This window comes from Humulus lupulus, chromosome X (genome assembly GCF_963169125.1).
Source record: "Humulus lupulus chromosome X, drHumLupu1.1, whole genome shotgun sequence".
In the NCBI taxonomy this organism is placed as follows: domain Eukaryota; kingdom Viridiplantae; phylum Streptophyta; class Magnoliopsida; order Rosales; family Cannabaceae; genus Humulus; species Humulus lupulus.
This window is the reverse complement of record NC_084802.1, coordinates 198,219,568-198,241,824: the sequence shown is the minus strand read 5'-3', so window position 1 is coordinate 198,241,824 and position 22,257 is coordinate 198,219,568. Positions and strand designations below refer to the sequence as shown.

At 35.5% G+C, this 22,257-nt stretch overlaps 2 protein-coding genes across 2 annotated transcripts; both read left to right on the top strand.

Moving 5' to 3' along the window:
* The first annotated feature begins 1,281 nt into the window (after positions 1–1,281).
* On the top strand, positions 1,282–3,298 carry LOC133804995 (thioredoxin H5-like). Its single transcript, XM_062243096.1, has 3 exons — positions 1,282–1,476; positions 2,570–2,692; positions 2,989–3,298. The coding sequence occupies exons 1-3, from the start codon at positions 1,390–1,392 to the stop codon at positions 3,130–3,132; spliced, it is 354 nt and encodes a 117-aa protein (XP_062099080.1). The 5' UTR covers positions 1,282–1,389; the 3' UTR covers positions 3,133–3,298.
* Positions 3,299–15,716: 12,418 nt separating this feature from the next.
* On the top strand, positions 15,717–19,205 carry LOC133803740 (thioredoxin H1-like). Its single transcript, XM_062241855.1, has 3 exons — positions 15,717–15,835; positions 16,291–16,413; positions 18,819–19,205. Exons 1-3 carry the CDS (start codon positions 15,749–15,751, stop codon positions 18,960–18,962), a joined length of 354 nt encoding a protein of 117 aa, XP_062097839.1. The 5' UTR covers positions 15,717–15,748; the 3' UTR covers positions 18,963–19,205.
* Positions 19,206–22,257: the final 3,052 nt, after the last annotated feature.

Here is a 22,257-nt window from a genome sequence, read left to right as displayed (position 1 = left end):
GGGTTTCGAGGCTATCATCTTCGAAGTCGCCCTTGCTTCCTAGGCTCGGTGCCTAGGTTGTGGGCACGTATTCCAGACGTTACGAGCCCATTCCTAACGAATCCAGCTTTCGAGATCACAATTCTTAAGGCTCGAAATCTGGATATAACATAAATTTTTATTAATTATATTAATATAAATTTAAATGTTATAAACTATTATTATTATAATGATATATAATACAATACTAGATATTTAATAACTATATAAATATAAATCAAAATGTTATAAAATATTATTATTATAATAATATATAACATAGAGTAAATTAGAGCCAAAATATCTAATATTTTCAAAATTTTACACTTTTATACTCAATTTTTTTTGCGGTAAATATAAAAATAATTAATAATTTTTTAAAATAAAACTAAACAAATATGTATTGCATGTTACTTGTACCTAGTAGATTAAAAAAAAAATAAACTAAAAAAATAGAATAAGAGAGAATAAGTGAGAGTGTAAAAAATAATAAAATATTTTTACATCTTATAAGATATTTAAATTATAATTTATCAAACACATATTAAATTTATATTAAAAAAAAATATTATAATATTAACACGTTTAAATAAATACAATATATATTGAAATCTATTAAGTATATTTAGTATATTTGAATTTATTTTAAAAATAACACTTTAATATTTAATAAAACTTTAATTATATATGTATATATTATTTACCAAACAGTTTAACACAACTTTTATAATTTAAAACACTTTAAAATTTATAATTTACTAAGTACTCACAAATTTTTTCACATGCACATCTATAGCTGTTTTTTACCACTGTTATAGCTACATTTATGTCACAACAACTTTCGAATCGATGCAATTTATAATAAATAAATACTATTTGTATTCTATTTTTTATTTCTTTGTTTGCTCGACTTTCTTTCTATCTTTTTATTTATTTATTTTCTGGATAAAAGATACGAAAAGGATAGTATGCATTACTTAATTGGCCATTTGTCCTCAAGTTTATCACATTCTGAATTTAAAATTAATGCCTTCATCAAAACGATGGCGTTTCCAGACGTGACAGCAACAGAATAATGTCATCCAGCTCATGTGTATTTTTGATCTGATCCATCCAGCTCATGAGTTGATGTTAATAGCAACACATGGCAGAAGGGATGGCCATAATAGCAAGTAATGGTATTTAAGTAATTCTGAGAAAATGAAGTGGCATTTAAGTAATTTACATGTAGATATAGTTGACCGACCGAATATGTTTCGGAAACGGCTATAAATTCCGAGGCCACGATGAGCTAGCTAGCTAGCTAGCTATAAGATATATGTTAATAATAAATTAAAGTCTGAGATTTGATATTTGAAGGAATCAAAAGCTATGGCGGAGGAGGGTCAAGTTATCAGCTGTCACAGCAAAAATGAATGGGACAATCAATTCCAGAAGGGAAAGGACTCCAAGAAACTGGTAATGATTTATTTTATACGATGAGTTTTCCAGCTTATGTCTCCAGACTAGGGGAAACACTAATTTTATTTTTCAGAACAAATTATCAATTTTCCGCTTATCTTTAAAGAATTTTATTTTAGAAGAGCGGTTAAATACATGCAACTGCATAATTAAGTCATAACTGAACAAAAAATTCAGATCTAATTTTGTCATTTTACTTTCTATATGCTGTATGGTTTGAGCATATCTCACTCACATGAAATAAATAATTAAATATGAGTGTTTCTTTATATTTTTTTAATTTTATGTTTAAGGGAATAAAAACTAATTTCGCAGTTCCATTTTTTTAGTATGGAGTTGCATCAATTTTTTTTATTATTATTTTAATAAAAAATGGTTGTGAAATTATTTTTTAAATCTTTATAAAAGATCATTTTACACCAAATAAAAATTATGAATCAGTGCCTGCATTATATATATATATATTTTTATAAAAATAAATCTAAAAAAAATATTATTAGTGAATTTTATTTTTGTTAAAGAAATATATTTTTTATTTTTGTTAAATAATTTATTTAGCGTTGCCATTCCTTCCGCTTGAATTTTTGACCAGGCTCAAGTTAGAGAAAAATATAATGGCTCTCTTCTTCTTCTTATTCCTCTTAGTATAGTACAGTTGTTTTAAAATTAGTACTGATTCTATAGCTAACATTAAAATTAAATGTTCAATTTTTTTTATATCTTAGATATAATATTAATATGTTTATGTGTGATAATATAACATGGACTAATTCTCAAGTAGTCCCCCTTAAAATTTCATGTTTTTGGCACAGTTATAATTTTTTTTTTTTGTGTACATTGTAATTAAAGTAACATCTTCCTCGTTTTTTGAAAAATTTCAAATAATTTACTATATCAAAATAAATCTTCAAATATTCTGTTTAAGTCTACTATAATTATAATGTAATACCCAATCTGTGGGTATAATAATATATTTTTTTCTTTTGTGAATGGTGGCTGATTTAGGTGGTTTGGTTTTGATGTGGAAATGTTGAATAGAATATAGAGAAATTTGATTGCCATGTTTTTGTTGTGCTAATAATACTTACAGGTAGTGGTTGATTTTACTGCAACATGGTGCCCACCCTGTCGTATGATCGCCCCTATTTTCGTGGAAATGGCTAGTAAGTACCGAAATGCCATTTTCCTGAAAGTTGACGTTGATGAGTTGCAGGTATTAATTAGATTTATAACCAATCTTCCCTACCTTTTCTTATTCATACTGACAATAATGGACACCTTCATTAATAGTCTAGTTTAGTCCCTATCACATGATATTTTGCTCCTACACTCGCACTTAACAATTTATAAACAATATAAGTTATTCCACTTACCGGAAATTGATTTTGACATAATACCTATATGTTTTTTACCATGTTTTTTATCCCACTCTTAGCACTAATGACATTTGGAAAGAGAAAAGATAATCTCATGGCTAGAGGGCCTTTTGTTTTGTTACATGCAATGCAGGAAGTCGCTAAGGAGTGGGATATCGAGGCAATGCCAACCTTTTTGCTCCTGAAAGAAGGGGAGATTATTGAGAAGATTGTGGGAGCTGACAAGGATGGTCTTTCAAAGAAAGTTGAAGTTCATTCAGTTTTGGCTGCTGCTTGACTTTATTTGATTGGGGTTTGGGACTAAATAAAGATCAGTACCATATGCTATTTACTTGTTATCTTGTCTTATATATGATGTTTCTTAATAACATCTCACTGCTGGTTGGCATATGCCGTGTAAGGATTTACAATACACTAAAGCATTAGACATAAATATTAGCTCAGATTTTATTCATGTTACTAAAAGTGTATAAATGAGAAATCCTAAAACATTTTGATATAGAATCTTTGCTAAATCAAAAGAAGAAAATGAGTGTTGTGATATTTTTCGATCAATTATGTGCAAGTGATACAGTCACAAAATAAATAATAAAGTGATAAGTTGAGTATCGTCTTCACAATAATTATAAATTAAAACTAAATGCACAAATTAATTACCAAACAATTATAAATGTAACTAAATTAAATTGTTTTGATTTTGTAAACTAACACTATTTGGAATCAATTAAAAATGCTCAAAAATAAAGAGCAATGCTAATCTAAAAGTGAGGTCAAATCAATTGGTTGAAATAAACTTGAATTATTAAATCTCTCTATGTCAAATGACTTGTACGTTTTGCTGTAGCAAAATCTCAGCAAAATTACACAGAGTTAACAAGAATTCACAATAAGTTCATGCAACTTTTCCAAGACCCACGGTATTAATTCTTTCACCTAATTTAACATATTCTTATGCCAATCAAGTTTAAGAACCTAGAATTAAGCATCAATTCATAATGGTTACACAAGGAAAATAACACATTCCTATGCTATTCACAAACATAACCTAACAAGATTATTCAAGTAACGCTCTGGATAACTAATATCGTTACACTGTGTGTTTAAAATAGTGCAAGACTTGCTAATCAAGTCGTTTGAACATAAACATGTTTCTAAAGTCAACTGACAGATTAGGATTAAACGATTTTGATCGTATAATGATTGACTTTCATTAAAATAAAAGTTTGATACATGGGATCTCAAAAATAATGTTTACAAGGCGGTTACAACCTTCAAAAGTAAATACAATCGCAGCCATCCTAAATGACAAAATAAATTTTTTGGCTCTAGTCCCTGTAACTCCCTCGGCCATGGCAGTCGAGCAGCTGCCAATGTACACACTGCCCCCAAAGCTCTTCAACTCATGGCTGGTCCAGCTTCCCCTTGTCTTTATCTGCACCATGTAGCACTCGTGAGCCAAGGCTCAACAAGAAAACTAAATTCAACAAGCATAGATAACAACAGAGTGTACATAGAAAACTTTAGATCAACCACTTCAACTAATAGCAGAATAAAAGTGCTAAACTAGGCAACAGTAAAAGTTTAATCCAAACATATAAATCAATCTTAATACAATTAATTAGGTGTCGGCGCCCTTAGGCTGAGCCCTCTAGTTATTTAGCTGACCTTGACTCACTTAGGTCGAGCTGCGTTCAGTACGCATAACACCAGCTTCGGCTCCCTAAGGCCGGACTTTCACATCAAACATAGCATACATATAAGTTGCGAAGCACGCAATCGAAAGCGACATGTACTAACCTGCCTATCTAGATATTTCCAATCACAATACATTTATGATATCAAATATATTCATTTACATGGGATCTCAGCCCCAATCACAACTAGAGTGTAGTTTTCTTACCACAAGTCTTGAGTGGAGGATGTGGAGCGGTCCCGAGCACGATCCTCAATCCTGAGCCTTAACAGTAACCCTAGTCACAAGTGATAATGGATAACTATTGAAATCTAATCCAATTAAATGCTTTGGGAATAAAATACTAGCCTTCGGGACCTCGAATTCTACTAAACCGGGTAGTAGAATCCATCCCGAGCGCTAAGGTTTAAGTTCCTGAGCCCAAAAGCTCACTTTGGCTAAGGCTGCCTAGGCGGGCTGTGACTTGGCCCTAAGGGTCGTGGCGCACGCCCAAGTCAAAGGCACCAGCCCCTAGTCCTAGAGGTAGGCGAGTCGCGATTGGCCCCCTTAGGGCCACGACGCGCCTGTGGAAGAACAATCCACCAAGGATTCTGGGGTCACGCGGGCCGCGGCGTCCATGAACTGGGTCACAACGCGCCCCTGTGAACCCAAAAATCCTTGGGTTCCTTCTGCGTTTTTCCTCAAACCAATGCTACAGAATTCCACTTAAACATAAACCTAAACCAATACTAGGTCCAGAACTCTCAATATCACCTTACAAACAACACCAATAGCCTAAAACACTAGTTCAAACTTCCTTAAATGCCAAATTCAGACACTCCCTTAAGTATCCCTAAGCATGCTCATAACCCAACCAGAAATCCAACAGATTAAAGTCTGCAATCTTACCTCAGTGATGACTCTGATCCTCAGCTGTCCCCTTGACTGTTCCTAGCTTAATTTCCCCAGATTTCCAAGCTCAATTCCCATGCCTTTCCTTCAACAACTTCAAAACTTTTAAGGCACAAGAGAGGGAGAGAGAGAACGTGAGTGAGAGGGAGAGAGTGCTGAGAGTTTTTGATATCTTCTAGCCTAATTCTAAAACTTTATAACTATATCTCTTAACCATAAAGACAAAAATGCTCCTTACACTAACTCAGCCCCTTTGTTGCTCATAAGGGCAAAATGGTCATCAAACTGCGTGCCGTTGTCTGAGACAATTTTTCTTGGCAATCCGTAGCGACACACTATGTTCTTAACCACATAATCCAATACTTTCTTGCTCATTATGGTTGCCAGTGGCTCATCTTCAGCCCACTTTGTGAAGTAATCAACATTTACCACGACATATTTGACGTTGCCTTTTCTTGTGGGCAAAGACCCGATTAAATCTATTCCCCACACTGCGAATGGCCACGGGCTTTGCATTTGTTTTAACTCATTAGGGGCTACTTGTGGTATCTTGGAGAATCTCTGACACTTGTCGTATCTTTGAACAAAGTCCAAAGAGTCTTCATTCATTGTTGGCCAGAAGTATCCTTGCCTTAAGATCTTTTTTGATAAACTCTGCCCCCCAACGTGATCCCTGCAAAAACCTTCATGGACTTCTCGCATTAATTCTTTGGCCTTTTCTTTTGAGACACACCTTAGGAGTGGCATTGAGTATCCCCTTCTGTATAAAATTCCGTCGACCAGGATAAACCGAGCAGACTGCCTCTGGAGGGCTCTTACTTTGTTTATGTCTGTTGGCAGTACTCCATGCATCAAGTACTTAATGAAGGGTGCCATCCACGTGTCTGCTGCCTGGATTACCAGAGAGGTTTCTTCTGCTTTGATGCTTGGTGCGGATAGCCGTTCAACATGCACTATATTCAAGATATCAACATCTTTTGCACTTGCTAATTTGGCCAAAGCATCAGCGTTTGAGTTCTGGTCGCGAGGTACTTGTTGGAGAGTATATTTTTCAAACTGCGCCAACAAATCCTTTACTTTGTTCAAGTAAGCAACCATTTTCAGACCCCGAGCTTGATATTCTCCAGTAATTTGATTAACCACCAACTGGGAGTCACTATAGATTTCAAGTGACTTTATGTTCATGTCCCTCGCTAATCTTAACCCTGCGAGCAGTACCTTGTACTCGGCTTCGTTATAGGACGATGTGAAGTCGAATCTGATTACGCAGTGGAATCGATGTCCTTCACGAGTTACCAAAATCACACTGGCTCCAGCGTGGTGCTCATTAGAAGAACTTTCTGTAAACAACTTCCAGAAGGGAGTTTGGCTTTGAGGCTCAGGCTCTTCTATCTGTTCATTGTCTGAAAGCCCAGTGAGCTCCGTGACAAAGTCTACTAGAGCTTGTCCCATTACTGCTGCTCGGGGCGAGTAAGAAATATCAAACTGCCCGTTTCAATAATCGACCAGCGGCTTCTGGTTTTTCACAGAACTTGCTGTAGGGGCTGGTCGGTTAGTACCGTGATGGGTGAGATTTTAAGTATGGCCGCAACTTTTTGGAGGCTAAGATCAAGTAGTAAGCGGATTTCTCAATGGGTGGATATCGTAGTTCTGCTCCTATTAGCTTTTTGCTTATATAATACACAGATTTTTGCACATTTTCCTCCTATCTTATTAAGACAGCACTAGTAGCATATTCTGTGACCGCCAAATAGATGAACAAAGTTTCTTTTTCAACCGGCTTAGATAGAATCGATGGTTGCAATATATGAGACTTTAGAGCCTGGAAAGCCTGCTCGCATTCCTCCGTCCACTCAAATTTTTTATTGCCCTAAGTAGATTAAAAAATGGGACGCACTTGTCCGTGGATTTAGAGATAAATCTACTTAAAGCGGCAATCCTTCCGGTTAAACTTTGAACATATTTTATCTTTGTTGGCGATTTCATGTCAACCAGGGCCTTGATCTTTTTGGGATTAGCTTCAATACCTCGTGAATTCACTATAAATCCCAAAGATTTCCCTAATCCAACTCCGACGAAACACTTAAGGGGATTTAGCTTCATCTAATATTTGTTCAAGACATCGAAACACTCTTGCAGATCCCCAATGTGTTCTTCTGCCTTCTTCGACTTAACCAGCATGTCATCAACATACACCTCCATGTTTATACCAATCAGCTCTTTAAACATGTGATTGATTAGTCTCTGGTAAGTCGCACCAGCGTTTTTCAAACCGAAGGGCATGACTTTGTAACAATAAAGCCCTGTATCGGTCTGAAAGCTAGTGTGATCCTCATCAGGTGGGTGCATACTGATCTGATTGTAGCCAGAGTATGCATCCATAAATGATAGGATCTTGCACCATGAAGTGGCATCGACCAGCTGGTCGATCCTTGGGAGCGGGAAACAATCTTTTGGGCAGGATTTATTAAGGTCTGTGAAATCCACACATGTTCTCCATTTGCCATTCGGCTTGGGTACTAGAATGGGATTAGAGACCCACGATGGATAAAACGCTACCCTGACGAATCCGTTCTCCTTTAGCTTCTTGACTTCTTCCTTTAAAGCTTTCGATCTATCTTTGTCGAGCAGCCTTCTTTTCTGTTGCACTGGTGGAAATTTTTTATCTATGTTTAGGACATGGCTGATAATTGCTGGGTCAATTCCAACCATATCTTTATGCAACCAGGCAAAGACTTCCTGGTTCTTCCTAAAAAATTCCACCAGCCTTTATTTTATTGTTGTCTCTAAGTTTTTACCGACTTTCACAACCCTAGTCAGATCTGCTTCATCAAGTTGGACCTCTTCAAGGTTCTCGACTAGTCCTACTTCCTCATCAAAATCCCCAAAGCGAGAATCTAAATGCCTATCCTTACTTTGGGCAACACCCTATTTAGTGACGCACTCACCTGGTTGGGCTTGTATTTCATCGGCCAACTACAACTCTTTTTTGATGACTTCCCTCGATCCACCCTTATTCGCCTTAGTAATCGAGGAATTATAGCATTCCCTCGCTTCTCGCTAGTTTCCCAACATGCATCCTACTCCTGCGTCAGTTGGGAACTTCATGGCGAGGTGCCAGACCGAGGTTACAGCTCGCAGGTCAACCATAATGGGCCTTCCAATCACAGCATTGTACGCGAAAGGACAATCAACTACTATAAAAGGATTGAGTAATGTCCTATTCGAAGGTGTAGTTCCTGCTATAACCGGAAGCCTAATTGACCCTGTTGGCGCGAGCCCTTCGCCAAAAAAACCATAAATGGTTTGGTTGCATGGCTCCAGGTCCTTCACTGACAACTTCATTCTTTCTAGTGAAGACTTGTACAAGATGTTTACTGAGCTCCCTGTGTCAACTAACACCCGCTTAACCATCATGTTGGATATCTGGACGTCCATGACCAAAGGGTCCGAATGAGGGAATTGGACATGTTGAGCGTCAAGCTCAGAGAAAGTTATCAGATCTTCCTCTGTTCGAGCCTTCTTAGGAGTTCGCTCCTCCACATTCAGCATTTTGATGTCCTGGTCGTGGCGTAAGGTCCGAGCGTATCGCTCCCTTGCCTTCCCACTATCTCCTGCAAGGTATGGGCCGCCACAGATGGTTAGCAACGTACCTGCCACAGGAGCTGGCTGTAAAGGTGGCGAGCGTTGGCGTACAGGCGCCTGCTTGTTGCCTCCTTGAGCCTCTCATTGAGAACCTCCAGTGGCTCGTACGTATCTCCACATGTATCCTTGTTTGATAAGGAACTCAATCTCATCTTTCAGCTGGTTACAGTCATTAGTGTCATGACCATAGTCATTGTGGAAACGACAGAACTTCGTTGTATCTCTCTTGGAGATATCCTTCCTTATCGGCGCTGGTCGCTTGTAAGGGACATTAGAGCTGGTCGCCTAGTACACCTCTGCTCTGCTTTCAACAAGGGCCGTATAGTTGGTGAATCTTGGCTCATACCTGTTTCCCTTAGGTCATTCTCGGACGTCGACTGCTCGTTGTTCACCCTCTTTCCACCATTTTTCTCTTTCCCGTTCCCATTGCCTTTGTCGTTGCCATTGGGTTTATCTAACCCATTGGCGACTTTGGCGGGATCTTCCTTTGGTCCCTTGTCTTTCGCAGGCGACTTCCCTTCGTTGGCAATCGCCTATTCGAGCTTAATGTACTGGTCTTCTTGATCAAGGAATTCCTGGGTACTCTTCACCCCATTCTTCCTCAAACTGTTCCAGAGGGGAGAGTGGCGCCACACTCCAGTAGTATGGGCCATAATTTTCCCTTCATCGCCAGCTGTTTTAGCCCCAGCTGTTGCTCGCATAAAATGCTGGACGTACTCCTTTAAGGATTCTCCCTCCTTCTGGCGTATCTCGACCAGCTGATTGGCTTTAATTGGGTGAACACGACCAACATAGAATTGCCCATAGAACTCCTTCACAAACATTTCCCATGATACTATGCTAGCAGGAGTGAATTTAAAAAACCACTCCTGAGCGGTGTCAGATAGGGTGGTCGGAAAGATCCTGCAGCGAGCATCATCTGACACCTTCTACATGTCCATTTGTATCTTGAACTTATTTACGTGAGATACTGGGTCTCCATATCCATGGAAATTGGGCAGTACTGGCATCTTAAACTTGCTAGGGGTTTCTGCCACAACTATTCTTTGTACAAATGGAGTGTCTCTTCTCCAATCATAATCGATGTGGGATGTCCGGTTCCCCACCAGCTGCTGGACGGCCTGGTTTAGTGCATCGATCTGAGCCTGCACGGCATCTGGGATCGCTGGGGCAACTGGTTCCGAAGGAGCGTACTCATCGTGTCTTTCACGCCTGTCGTTGAGCATATCCCTCAAGTCGTCATCTCTGCGCCTTTGCTCGCTTGCGCCCAATCGATCAAAAACACTAGGCTGCCTAGGCTGCCCCTAGCGTTTTGGCTAGTAGGCCTATTTCCTCTTGGTGGGGGGTTCCTTTCTCCACCTCTTTCTCCTTGCCCTCGACCAGCATTCCCTCTACCGGAATCAGCTTCGTTGTAATCATGGTCGTCTCTGAAACGTGACTGGCTATGACCCGACCAGCTGGTCACAGTATTCTCTCCTCTCACTAGCATCTCTCGAGCGTCTGGGGGAGGTCTGCGTTGGTCGATGGGTCCCCGGGCATTATTATGTCGTGGGGGTCCCCTGGTCGCAGTGCCTGACTCAGCATGCCTTCTGTTAGCAGAAGTACGTTGCCCCCTACTTGGTGGATTTGGTTCCTCAGTTGTTGGACATTTAGGGCTTCGGGGAGGCTGCCCGGCCCTATTCTGCCTTTGATGCTGGGGATTATCTCGACCAGCACGAGAGGGTGGCTGCTGCTCAGAATTCTGAAATGGGATATCTTGTTGAACAGCAAGTGGTTGCTCCGGCCTTTGAGGGCTTGCCGGCTGAAGCAGAGGACTTGGGTTTGGGGCCCATTGTGGTGGTGCACTTGGTGGTTGATTCGGTTGAGAAGTCAGCGCAGCTTGTCCTCGAGCCAACTGAATGGCTGCTTCTAGGGTGGCAGTGGCATCTCTTTGTTGATGGTCCATGTCAGTCTGCCGCTCATTCAATCTTGGCATTGACGTTCGATTTCCCTCTGCTGCAACACAATTGTCTCAGCCACATTCTCCTGGTTGGCCCTCAGATTGGCCAACTCCTCTTGCAACACAATCAGTGTTGTCCTCAAGGTTTCAAAATCTAGTTCCTCCTCTTCGAAATCCAACTGTGGCTCGTCTTTCAGTCACACTTGGTGGAGGAGGTTGGGTGGATGCAGTGCCAGAAGTTTGCCCCGTCTTCTTGGATGCTTTAGCCATTTGATTTTCTTGACAGTCTAGAATTCGTCTCTCAATAAAAGCACCAAAATGTTGACCCTCAAATTGGTCAACGACACGGAGTTAGATAAATGATATGAAATGAGATGAAAACAAGAAGAAATTCAAATGGAAAAGTGAATGACACAAACGATTTATAGTGGTTCATCTCCAATTGGATGGTAATGACCTATGTCCACTTAGTGTTCTCATTGATGTAGAATCCCAATACTGTGATCAATGAACTAGGGTTCACGAGTTTCACAAGCCTTGGGAGAATTACAACTTTGGTGAATAATCGCACTATATTTTCCTCTCAGAATTCAAAGATAAAAAAAGTCCCTTCCCTTGAGCCCTTTGATTCTTATTTATAGGCTCCAGGAAGTTACACGGGCCAATGGACCTTAATTACAATTAAGACTTGCGTATCTAGGTAATAAAAGAAATTACAATTAATGCATAATTATAGATTTGCATGAATAAAGGAAATCAATGAAAGTATGCGACCAGATTGGTCGCACATAAGTATGATGCTTGATAAACCAATAACTTTCTAGTCAATGGACGAGCAGGATACATTCACTTAAAGCAGTCACGTGCTTGCCACGTGTAGGTCAATCCTGCCATGTCATCAGGGGCCGTTTTTGGGTAAACATTCATAAATGACGACTTAGTCGATGAAGAAGATGAATTGATAGTTGATCTTTGTGAAGATGATGTTAATCACGTGTCTCCGATTGATGTCAATTTAATTAATGATGAAAGTGATAATGATTACTCTACATAATTTTTATATTTTTGTAATAAAGACAATCATTTAAAATATAATAGAAGAGACTTGTAATCATTTTGTTCATTTCCATTGGTGATATTTGATACTAACTAATAATTTAATACTAACTAATAACTTTTGTTCTTAAGTACAATGTCAGTTGATATAGCCACCTCTCACGGAGGAGATGGTGGTGGTCTAGATCCGCTAGATCCTAGTAGAGTACCCTCTTCCTGCGAGTTAGGTTAATAATAATTTTCAAATTTTGTTCATAGCTTGAAAGTCAAGCTCAACGAATGTTTAATATATATTAATATTTCAAATTTTGGTGATTGTTGAAAATGTGGATAGCTGAACTGCCGAAAAGAAAGGGTCGTGGCCTGGCTAAAAACATACCACTTGAAATTCGAAGGCGGAATGCCGGGAAACCACTAGATCTTCAGCTTGATCCTAGGACGGACAAAGTGGTTGGTTTGGAGGACCAAGCTTTTTTCCGCGAGATAGGCCTCCAAGACACCTTGTTGTTTCCAGGACATTACTTGGATTTTGTTGATGTACCTTAACAATTTAAGGATCAAGTCGTACAAAAGATGAAGGTAAAAAATTAGAACAAGTCTTATTGTCTAAATTTTTTTATTATAATCATTTAAAAACTAAATTAATGTGTTATTTTTTTTAATGTAGCATTTTTATAATGTTGATGGTCATCCAGAACCTGAGAGAGTTATGAAAACTATCTACACAGAGATGCGCAAAAGACTGAGAGAAAGAACATCAAACATACTCACTTCAAAAAATATTACTCTAAGCCGGAAGATTTGGAGAGTGTTCTCATTGCCCCACCTGACCATTGCACCAAGGAGAGTTGGAAAGATATTTTTTAGTTGTTTTTTAGCCCAAAATATATTGCGCGATCTAACCAAAACAATAACAACAAAAAAGAAATGAAGTATACATCAACGCAAGGCAGAAAATCGTTGGCAACTAAGCGTCACCAATTTGTAAGTAAAAATATTAATTTAATTTAACAAAATTATACGTTCTAACATACTATCTCTACATTTGTATAGGCGAACCCTGATGAATATGTTATTGATACTTGGAAAGATAGCCATTTGAGAAATCGTCAAAAGTTTTTGTCAACGATGCAGCTCGAGAAACTTTTGTAAGTTTAAACTTTTGTATTATTATTTTCATTAAACTATGTCACTATGGTGTTTCTAACACTTTTTATGAATAGGAAAAAATGATGGAAGAGCTTGAGAGGGCACGACTTCAAAGCCAGTCTCAAGGACCAAAAGAGGGATCTGAAACTGGATCTGCTGCTGATTTCTCGTCGATCAATCAGTACGAGATTATGAGTAAAGTACTTGGGGAGAGGTCTGACTTTCAAAGAAGAGTGGGTTACAACAAAGGAAAAGGAAAAAAATCAGCTTCCATCTCCACAAGTCAAAGTCAGTCACAAGCCCAACCTGCTCATATCCTTAAAAGAAGACATGGCTACTATGGCGGAGATGATGAAGTCAATGCGTGAAGAGATCCGGATGTTGAGATCTCAACAAGGTCCATCTGGTAACCCTCAACATACCAGTTCACAACTGAGTCGTGGTTTGACAGCCTTCTGCAATGGTATTTACCATCACAACCTGAAGGTGGTATATCTTCTCAAAGTCCACCTCCTTGATTGATGCCATAACAACAACATTTTCATCCACCTCAAAAGAATTCTCCTAACATGTATGGAGGTACATCACAACAATTTCAGTGCATGTATGGACGCTCCTCCCAGCCCCCTCCTATTTATTACCCCGACGTCCCTGCAGGATCTCCCACGTCACATCCTAGGCATTATGACTTTGGGGATTCATCGCAGCAGCATCAACCGCAGCAGAGATATGGTCAATTTGTGAGTTCGTCGTAGCAGCAGAGGTATGGTCAGTTTGAGAGTTTATTGCATCAGTCTCCCTCGGCACGACCACATACTCGACAATTTGGATCTTCTTCGCAACAGTCTCCACATGCTTATTACCCTTCACCACCAACACCACAGTTTGCTTCACCACCATTGTTGCGCCCTAACATTGGTGATCAAGATATTAACCTGAATGTAAATGAATATTTCTCGCCTGGTTGACCCGATCCAAACAATAATAAATAGTTTACATTTTTTAATTAAATTAAAACAATTGATATTTTATTATGTTTATTTTATGATTAGTTTATATGTAATTAAATTAAGACAATTGATATTTTTATTATGTTAATTTTATGATTAGTTTATATGTAGTTTTGTTTGATGAATACTAATTGTTTTATTAATAATTAATTTTAATATATGTTAAATTTTATTATCTTTAAATAAGTATTATATGTATATTTATTATTAAATAAAATCAAACAAATTATTATATTATAATATTATTAATAATTAATTACCGACGGATTAATAGGGGCGGGACCCGCTTGTATTAAATGAGTCAGACGAGGTTGACTATTATTTTACACCAGCGGAGTCCCGCTCCTATTATTCCGCCAGTAATAATAGAATACCGACGGGTTGTCAGTCCGCCGGTAATAACCATAATCACCGATCGATTATTACCGGCGAACTATTATCGACGAACCCCTGTCAGTAATATAAATTACTGACCGAATCCCCTATTATTACTGGCAGAAGCCTCCACCGATAATACGTAATTCTGTTGTAGTGTTTATTTATAATTTTGTATCTATTATCTAAGCTAAGGGCCAAACTCAAATGGTGCCTGGATTCCTCACTATAAATAAGAGGGGAATGGATTCGAATAAGAAGGGATGAGGTCAAATACTTAGAAGCTCATTTCTATAGAGAGCTTTTATGTAATCAAAGCTAAAAGACAATAGAAAACTCAAGTGACCCCGATTTACTTGATTCTATAATTCTCAAGCTCATATATAAAAATAATGACTAAGTAGATGTTGGTCAATTTTTGGGTCGAACTATATAAACCCTCTTTTTCATTATTTACTCTTTTAATAATTTATTACGCATTAAAATCTCGAGTCCACTCTCACAAAAATTGTTATATAGTAAAAGACAAAGTAAAATTGTTAGTTGTGTAATTACTAAAGGTTATAGAATAATTACACCACCACACACATTAACTTTCAATCACATTCTTAATCAAGGAAACTTATTTTATCTTAGAAAGGAATGGGAACCCATATCCTAATATAAATACTCTTTATAAATAGTCAACTTACAGATTCATATAATGGAATCGGTTATATCGATTTATAACAATTTTTGTGAGAGTTGACTCGAGATTTATTAGGTGAGTATATATATATAATAGGAATTTTATTGAAGTGTGTGACTATTTGTATTTAATTTCTCTTTTATTTTCTGGCTAAAAGATATAAAAGGATATGTATTCGTTATTTAATATGCCATTTGTCGCCCACTCTCCTCAATTCATCAATTTAAAATTATTGCCTTCATCCAACGCATATGTTAATGTAACACGTGACAGAACCACAATAATATAGCTAATAATGGTGTTTAAGTAATTGTGAGCAAAAAAACGTGGCATCTAAGTAATTTAAAAGTAGATAGTTGACCGAGGCCAGGATGATGAGCTATATATATTGATCATCGCTATAATAAATTTAAATCTGAGATCTGATATTTGAAGAAATCAAAAGCTATGGCGGAGGAGGGTCAAGTTATCTATTGTCACAGCAAAAATGAGTGGGACGATCATTTCCAGAAGGGAAAGGACTCCAAACAACTGGTAATGATAATTTAAACCATTTCTTTTTTTACTATTATTTGACATTGTTATCTATATATTTATATGACGACGGCTTTATTATTTGGGTTTTGTCATTATTTTTCAGTATAATAATTATAATGTATATTCTTATGTTAAAAAAAATAGATTATAATTATCTATGTTTCGAAAATATGTAAAGGGGTACACCCATATAGTACTTTTCATTTCATGGTGCAAGACATAATTTCCCCGTGTAATAACTTTAATTATCTCGAAAAAAAAAACATTTAATAAACAGAAACCTAATTATAGATTTTTTGTTAATGTATTTCTCCGGGTATAATAATATTTTTTTCTGGATGGTGGCTGATTTAATTAGGTGGTTTTGATGTGGAAATGTTAAATAGAATATAAAGAGGTTTTGTTGCCGGTTTCTCTTGTTCATCTCGTTGTGTTAATATTATTCTTTACAGGTAGTGGTTGATTTCACTGCAGCATGGTGCGGACCCTGCCGTATTATTGCACCCGCTTTCGACGAATTGGCTAAGAATACACCAAATGTCCTATTCTTGAAAGTTGACATTGACGAGTTGCTGGTATTTATTAACTAGTCTATTCTCTTCCATTTCCTATTCATACCAACAATAATGGATACTACTAGAGGAAAATAGGCCTACAGCGACAACTTTTGTCGTCATTGTAGATCCAGAAATCATCGTGGTAGAGTGTCTAAATTTATATATATCTGTAGCGATGAAATTTGTGAGTTTATATATCTACAGTGACAATAGAGTATCTGAGTATGTATAAATATTAAAAGACCATTCCAAAACTTATCAGAGAGTTACGTCGTCTGTTAGTTATTCAACTTTTATCAATCGTCATAACTGATTCAAGTGGAAAATAAATTATCATAAAATGATCATAAAAAAAAAAAACTATCTTTATTTACTAATAATTTTTTTTATCACCATAGTAGTAATTTTTTAAAGTAAGTTATGATCTCTTATGAATAAATTATTAAATTTTATGAATATATATTATTAAATTTTATGAATATATATTATTGTTAGTTATGAATGTATTATAAAGTTTTATTATATAAACAAATATTTAATTATAATTATCTTTAATAATTATCAAATTTTCATTATAATTTTTTTTAAATAACAATAAAGTTTTATTATTTTAATTTTAAGAGTAAAGTTAACTTAATTATCTATTTTGTCTACATATATTATCAAATTTTATGAATATATTATAAAATTAATTAAATAAACAAATATTTAATTATAAATTTGTTAATGTACCATTAAATATTATTATTTTAATTTCTACTTATTTTATAAAAAAATATTAATAAAATTTTATACTTGTAAAATTATTATTTTAATTCAAACTTTATAATTTTTTTAATTAATTGATTTAAAATTTATTAATTAAAAAATTTAATCACACTAACTTTAAAACTATTTTGTAATGTTTAGTTTTTCTAAATCTACAAAAATTTCAGCAGTATAACAGTTGTAATCTACCCTATCCCAAAATTTAAAATCTGTATAAAAACTAAAAAACCAGTCACAGAGCATACATATATTATAAACATCTAATCATATTAATTCATCCTACCACACAATTTAAAAATATAATTCACACTCACGTTTATATACATATAAACATATTCACATATTCATATTTATATACATATACATATATCTAACTTATCATACATTTTTTTATAACATAACTTTTAATTAAATTAAATTAACATAAAACAAAATTAATAAAATTAAAAAATCACAAACATAATTAAATTAACAATACAAATCTCTAAAATGAAAAACAAAATTCAACACTATTTAAAATAACCAATTACACAATTAAAAACATAATTTAACAATTAATCAATCACAAAATATTTTAAAAAAAAAATTACCCAAGGCTCCGGATGACAATGATCCACTGCAATCTAAAAAAAAATTCAAAAACTTATTTCTACCAAATACAAAATACACACAAGTATTCAAAAAATATATATTAAAGGGTATAATAGCGAGTAAAAGAGTTTAGATTACCAAACCTTGGGAGAATAGAGCCAAAATCGGGCTGGGACACCCTTGGAGCAGCGAGGTGCGCCGGAGGCAGGCAGAACCATCTCTAGTTTTCACCCAAAAAAAATTCAGAAAATGAAGAAAACTCAGGTTGGGGGATATATATATCGCCTAACATGTCGTCGCTATAGAGTATAAGTGAGTCTTCACTGTACAATACACGCACCGTTTCAGTTACCATACATGAAATCTATAGCGACGACATTGCTATTGAAATTTCGACTGAAATTTTTGGCAGTCTACTTTCCCTTCGTTTTTAGGGGACCTACACTAAAATTTAATTGCTCACTGGATTAAATGGGTCTCTATAGCGACTAGTGAGTGAAAATTAACAACCAATTTTTGGCCCTCATGTTCCCTCCGTACCCTATGTTGTTTCTATAGACAAAGATATTTTCCTCTCTTTTTTTCAACGAGGACTCTACGGCGATGACATGTCATCGTTGTAGAGTCAGTTTCTGCCTCTTGTTCCCTCCAAATTCTCGGGACCCTACAGCAACGACATGTCGTCGTAGGGTACTAAGAATTTGGAGAGCCTGATCGTGTGTTGTTGACGGCCCTACAATGATGACATATCGTCGCTATAGCTTATTCATTTCAATATATTAAAAAAATGATTTTTTAGTGGATTTCGACTATATACAACCACGACTTTAGAGTTGTCGATATAGTCTTTTTTTGTAGTGTACCTTCATTAGTAATAGTTCTATCACATGATAATTTGCTCGTACAGTTATGGTTTCGGGGTTTTAATGGTTTCAGTTATAAGCATATCGAACCATTTATAAGAATATAAGTTCCTTCACGATTAATCTTGAAATAGAATTTATGTTTCTTACCATGCTTTTTATCTTACTGAGTGCCTTTTTATTTTGTTATATGTAATGCAGGATGTTTCTACAGAGTGGAAAATCAGGTCAGTGCCAACCTTTTTGTTCATCAAAGAAGGAAAACTTGTTGACAGTTTTTCAGGCGCTAATAAGGTACAAATTGGTATGTTAGTTGCAAAGCATTCAGCTGTGGCTGATGCTTGACTTTGATTGGGTTTTGGGACTAAATAAAGATCAGTAGAATTTACTGTCTATGATGTTTCTCATAGACATCTCCCTGCTGGTTGGCTTCTTGCTTTGCTATCTTTTTATGTAATTGATGTGGTTGGTGGAGTGATGCAGCTTTGGATGCTGTTGTTTCTAAGGTTGTACTTGACTCTTTCATTGTTGTTTGTCAGGCTGTACTTGACAGTTTCTCTTTTAATGGAAAAGATTGTTCTTGATAAATATCTGTATTAATCCGTGATGACTATATAGTATCCTGGTAGAAAACATTTATTAGTATTTTTGGTAGATAATAATATGCGATCCTATCATCCTACAAATTATTTTGCTAGCTAGAAAGCTGGATATAAAACTTACATATATATCTAGGATGAACAAAGTGAAAGGCAATGATAACAGTTTAAGCAATAAAAAACTTTTCTATTCAAACTAGAGTTTGCGTGAGATCAGCTCTTTAGAAAATAAATAGTCATTAAAAAAAGGTTTTTGTAAAACAAATGCTACTAGAATAAACATGTGTCAATTATGAACTGACGTCAGCTCCAAATTATTAATTAAAATATATATAATATTACGACGCCATGACTAACATACCAAATCTAATAGAAATAGAGATTTAAGCACTTTTTTTTTTTTTTAATGATGTTTTACTTCATTTTTTAAAATACGTTCTCAAAATATACATTTTTTTAATTTTACTATTAAATTTTATATTATAACATACATCAACATCTCTATATCATTTTAATATTTATATTTTCAAATATTTCTTTTATTAATTTCAAATATTTTCTATAACTATTAATTCTATATATTTTCCAATATAAATGTATATTTTTTTATTCTAATTATTAACATTATTAATTATTAACATTATAAAATATAGCATCAATTTACAAATATATTATATTTTACATTAAGTATATGTAATGTTGTGCTAAAATAAAAATAAAATATATTAAAATATTAAATATAATAATATTATAAACTATAAATAAAACTATTTTAATAGGTATATAAATATATGTAATATATATAAAAAGAAAAAAAAAGAAGATGATGAAATCTATATAAATAAATGATGAAATCTATAAATATATAAGTTTTATTTATGCTTTTGTATAGGGGTGGCAATTCGTGTTATCGTGTCATAATCGTGTCGATACGATTATGACACGACACGATTAGAGTAAACCCGTACACGACACGATTATTATTCGTGTCAGAAATCTAAACCCGTACACGACACGATTATCTTAGCGGGTCACACGACACGACACGACACGACACGATAACACGTTTAATAAATTTGTCATTTGACACAAATCTAAAACTGACACGATTAATACACAATTAAACGTGTAATGATACGACACGAAATTGACACGATTAACATAATATAAATAAATTTAAATGTTTATATTATCTTAAACGTGTCTTAAGCGTGTCATTTTCGGGTTAAGCGTGTTGACCCGAAAATGACACGTTTAAAAACGTGTTAAATGTGTCGACACGATTATGACACGAAAATTAAACGTGTCACCCAAACCCATTTATTTCGTGTCGTTTTCGAGTCGTGTCATCATGTCGTATCGAAAATTGCCAGCCCTACTTTTGTATATATAAATATAAAAAAAGAGAGAAATAATAATATAATATGTTTACGTAATATCAATAATGTAATATAAATTTAACTAAATATTATAAACAAAGGTAAAAATATTTAAAGGATAAAATATCTAGACTTTTTTAGTATTATTAAATTTAGTTATATAGTAAATACTCATACAATAATAAAAAAAAAATTATACAAAAACCAAATTTGAGATAGAAACAAATAAAATTACAAATAAAATAACCAGATATGAGATTTTACGAGCATCCTCGTGCTGCCACATGAACACTGCCACAAGAAAGAACCAAAAGTCCACCTTGCTAGATTCGTCGCTTTCTCGCACTGTCACCACAACCGAACTAGATTTGAGAGGTAGAAAGAATAAGATTCAGCATTAAAAAAATTAAAAAAAAAAAGAAACAAATATGAGAATAACCACCTTTAGTCGTGCCCCATTGAACCACCCCAGCCATGCCTTCGACTGTTCCCCGTCAAACCACCCCAATCCGCCTTGAATGTGCTCTGCTGATTTTCACCGCTGGGTTGAGAGAGAATAATTTGTAAAATAATGGGCCAACTTTAGGCTTTTTTTTTTTAATAATAAAAAAAATGCATATTATAGTATTTGTTTAGGCATTATTAGTTAGTAACTAGCTAACGCCAAAACCCAAAATATAGAAATTTTTTGGCTTCAATCCAGGATTGATCCCCATAGTCCTTGCATAAAAAAAGGCATCGATCAACGTTTTTAACTGACGTGAAGGGGTGATGCCAAAATACCTTCTTATAGTTGAAATTCCGATTTTACAATAGTAATGAAAATTTAGTTGCATTTACTAAAAATAAAAAAGTATATATTGGTATATATTTCAAATAGTTTAGTTCTATTTACTCATAAATTGACATATGTTGACATATACTTCAAATATGCTATAAATATCACTTTAAAAAAAAAATTGAAAATCATATATATATATATATATTTATATAAAAATAACAAGAATGATTTTAGCATTTAGGGAATGATAATTATTATCCCCATTTCCACCTTGGTTCGTGTTTAAACGAGATATCTCTGTCCTATTAGTGGTGAGTCCCAACAGGGCTCATCTCGATAGATAAAATTGACATCTCAGCCTGTGGGCCATAAATAATGATAAGATATCTAGGACTACAACTAAATATTGATGTTATATATTGGATTTTTTTAATGTATATACAATAAAATCAAAGATAATACACTAATTATATAGGATAAATGGTTGGGGTGCCTCTCGAACCAGAGATGGGTGCCTAATTGGCGACGGAGGATATTGGCGATGGCGAGGGTCTTCCATTTTTTGGCCTAGAAGGTCCAGAATTGGCTCAGACTAGCTCCAGGTTATTCATGATAGGCTCGAGGTTATTGTTCCGAGCTATTGAGGGAGCTCGGTTATTCCCCGTTCCAGCAGTTACACTCATCGTAGAGTTTCTAGTAGTAGCATTTTGAGTTTCTCCCAGGACGACTATTGTCGGAATTTGCCCAATGCCTTGGTTGGGCTTGTTGGGCCCTTTGCTTGGCCATTCTGGCGGTCGTACTCCCGCGCGGACGCCCTCTAGTCCTCCGAGGGGGTGCTTGTGCCTCAGCGGCTTGCCTAGCCAATTCCTCATTACGCCGTG

What these genes read in the sequence shown, in the direction of transcription:
- LOC133804995 (XM_062243096.1), top strand. Translation starts at nt 1,390, where the DNA reads ATGGCGGAGGAGGGTCAAGTTATCAGCTGTCACAGCAAAAATGAATGG. An exon ending in GAAAGGACTCCAAGAAACTG is followed by an intron (nt 1,477 to 2,569) that starts GTAATGATTTAT and finishes TAATACTTACAG; the next exon opens with GTAGTGGTTGATTTTACTGC. An exon ending in TTGACGTTGATGAGTTGCAG is followed by an intron (nt 2,693 to 2,988) that starts GTATTAATTAGA and finishes CATGCAATGCAG; the next exon opens with GAAGTCGCTAAGGAGTGGGA.
- LOC133803740 (XM_062241855.1), top strand. Translation starts at nt 15,749, where the DNA reads ATGGCGGAGGAGGGTCAAGTTATCTATTGTCACAGCAAAAATGAGTGG. An exon ending in GAAAGGACTCCAAACAACTG is followed by an intron (nt 15,836 to 16,290) that starts GTAATGATAATT and finishes TATTCTTTACAG; the next exon opens with GTAGTGGTTGATTTCACTGC. An exon ending in TTGACATTGACGAGTTGCTG is followed by an intron (nt 16,414 to 18,818) that starts GTATTTATTAAC and finishes TATGTAATGCAG; the next exon opens with GATGTTTCTACAGAGTGGAA.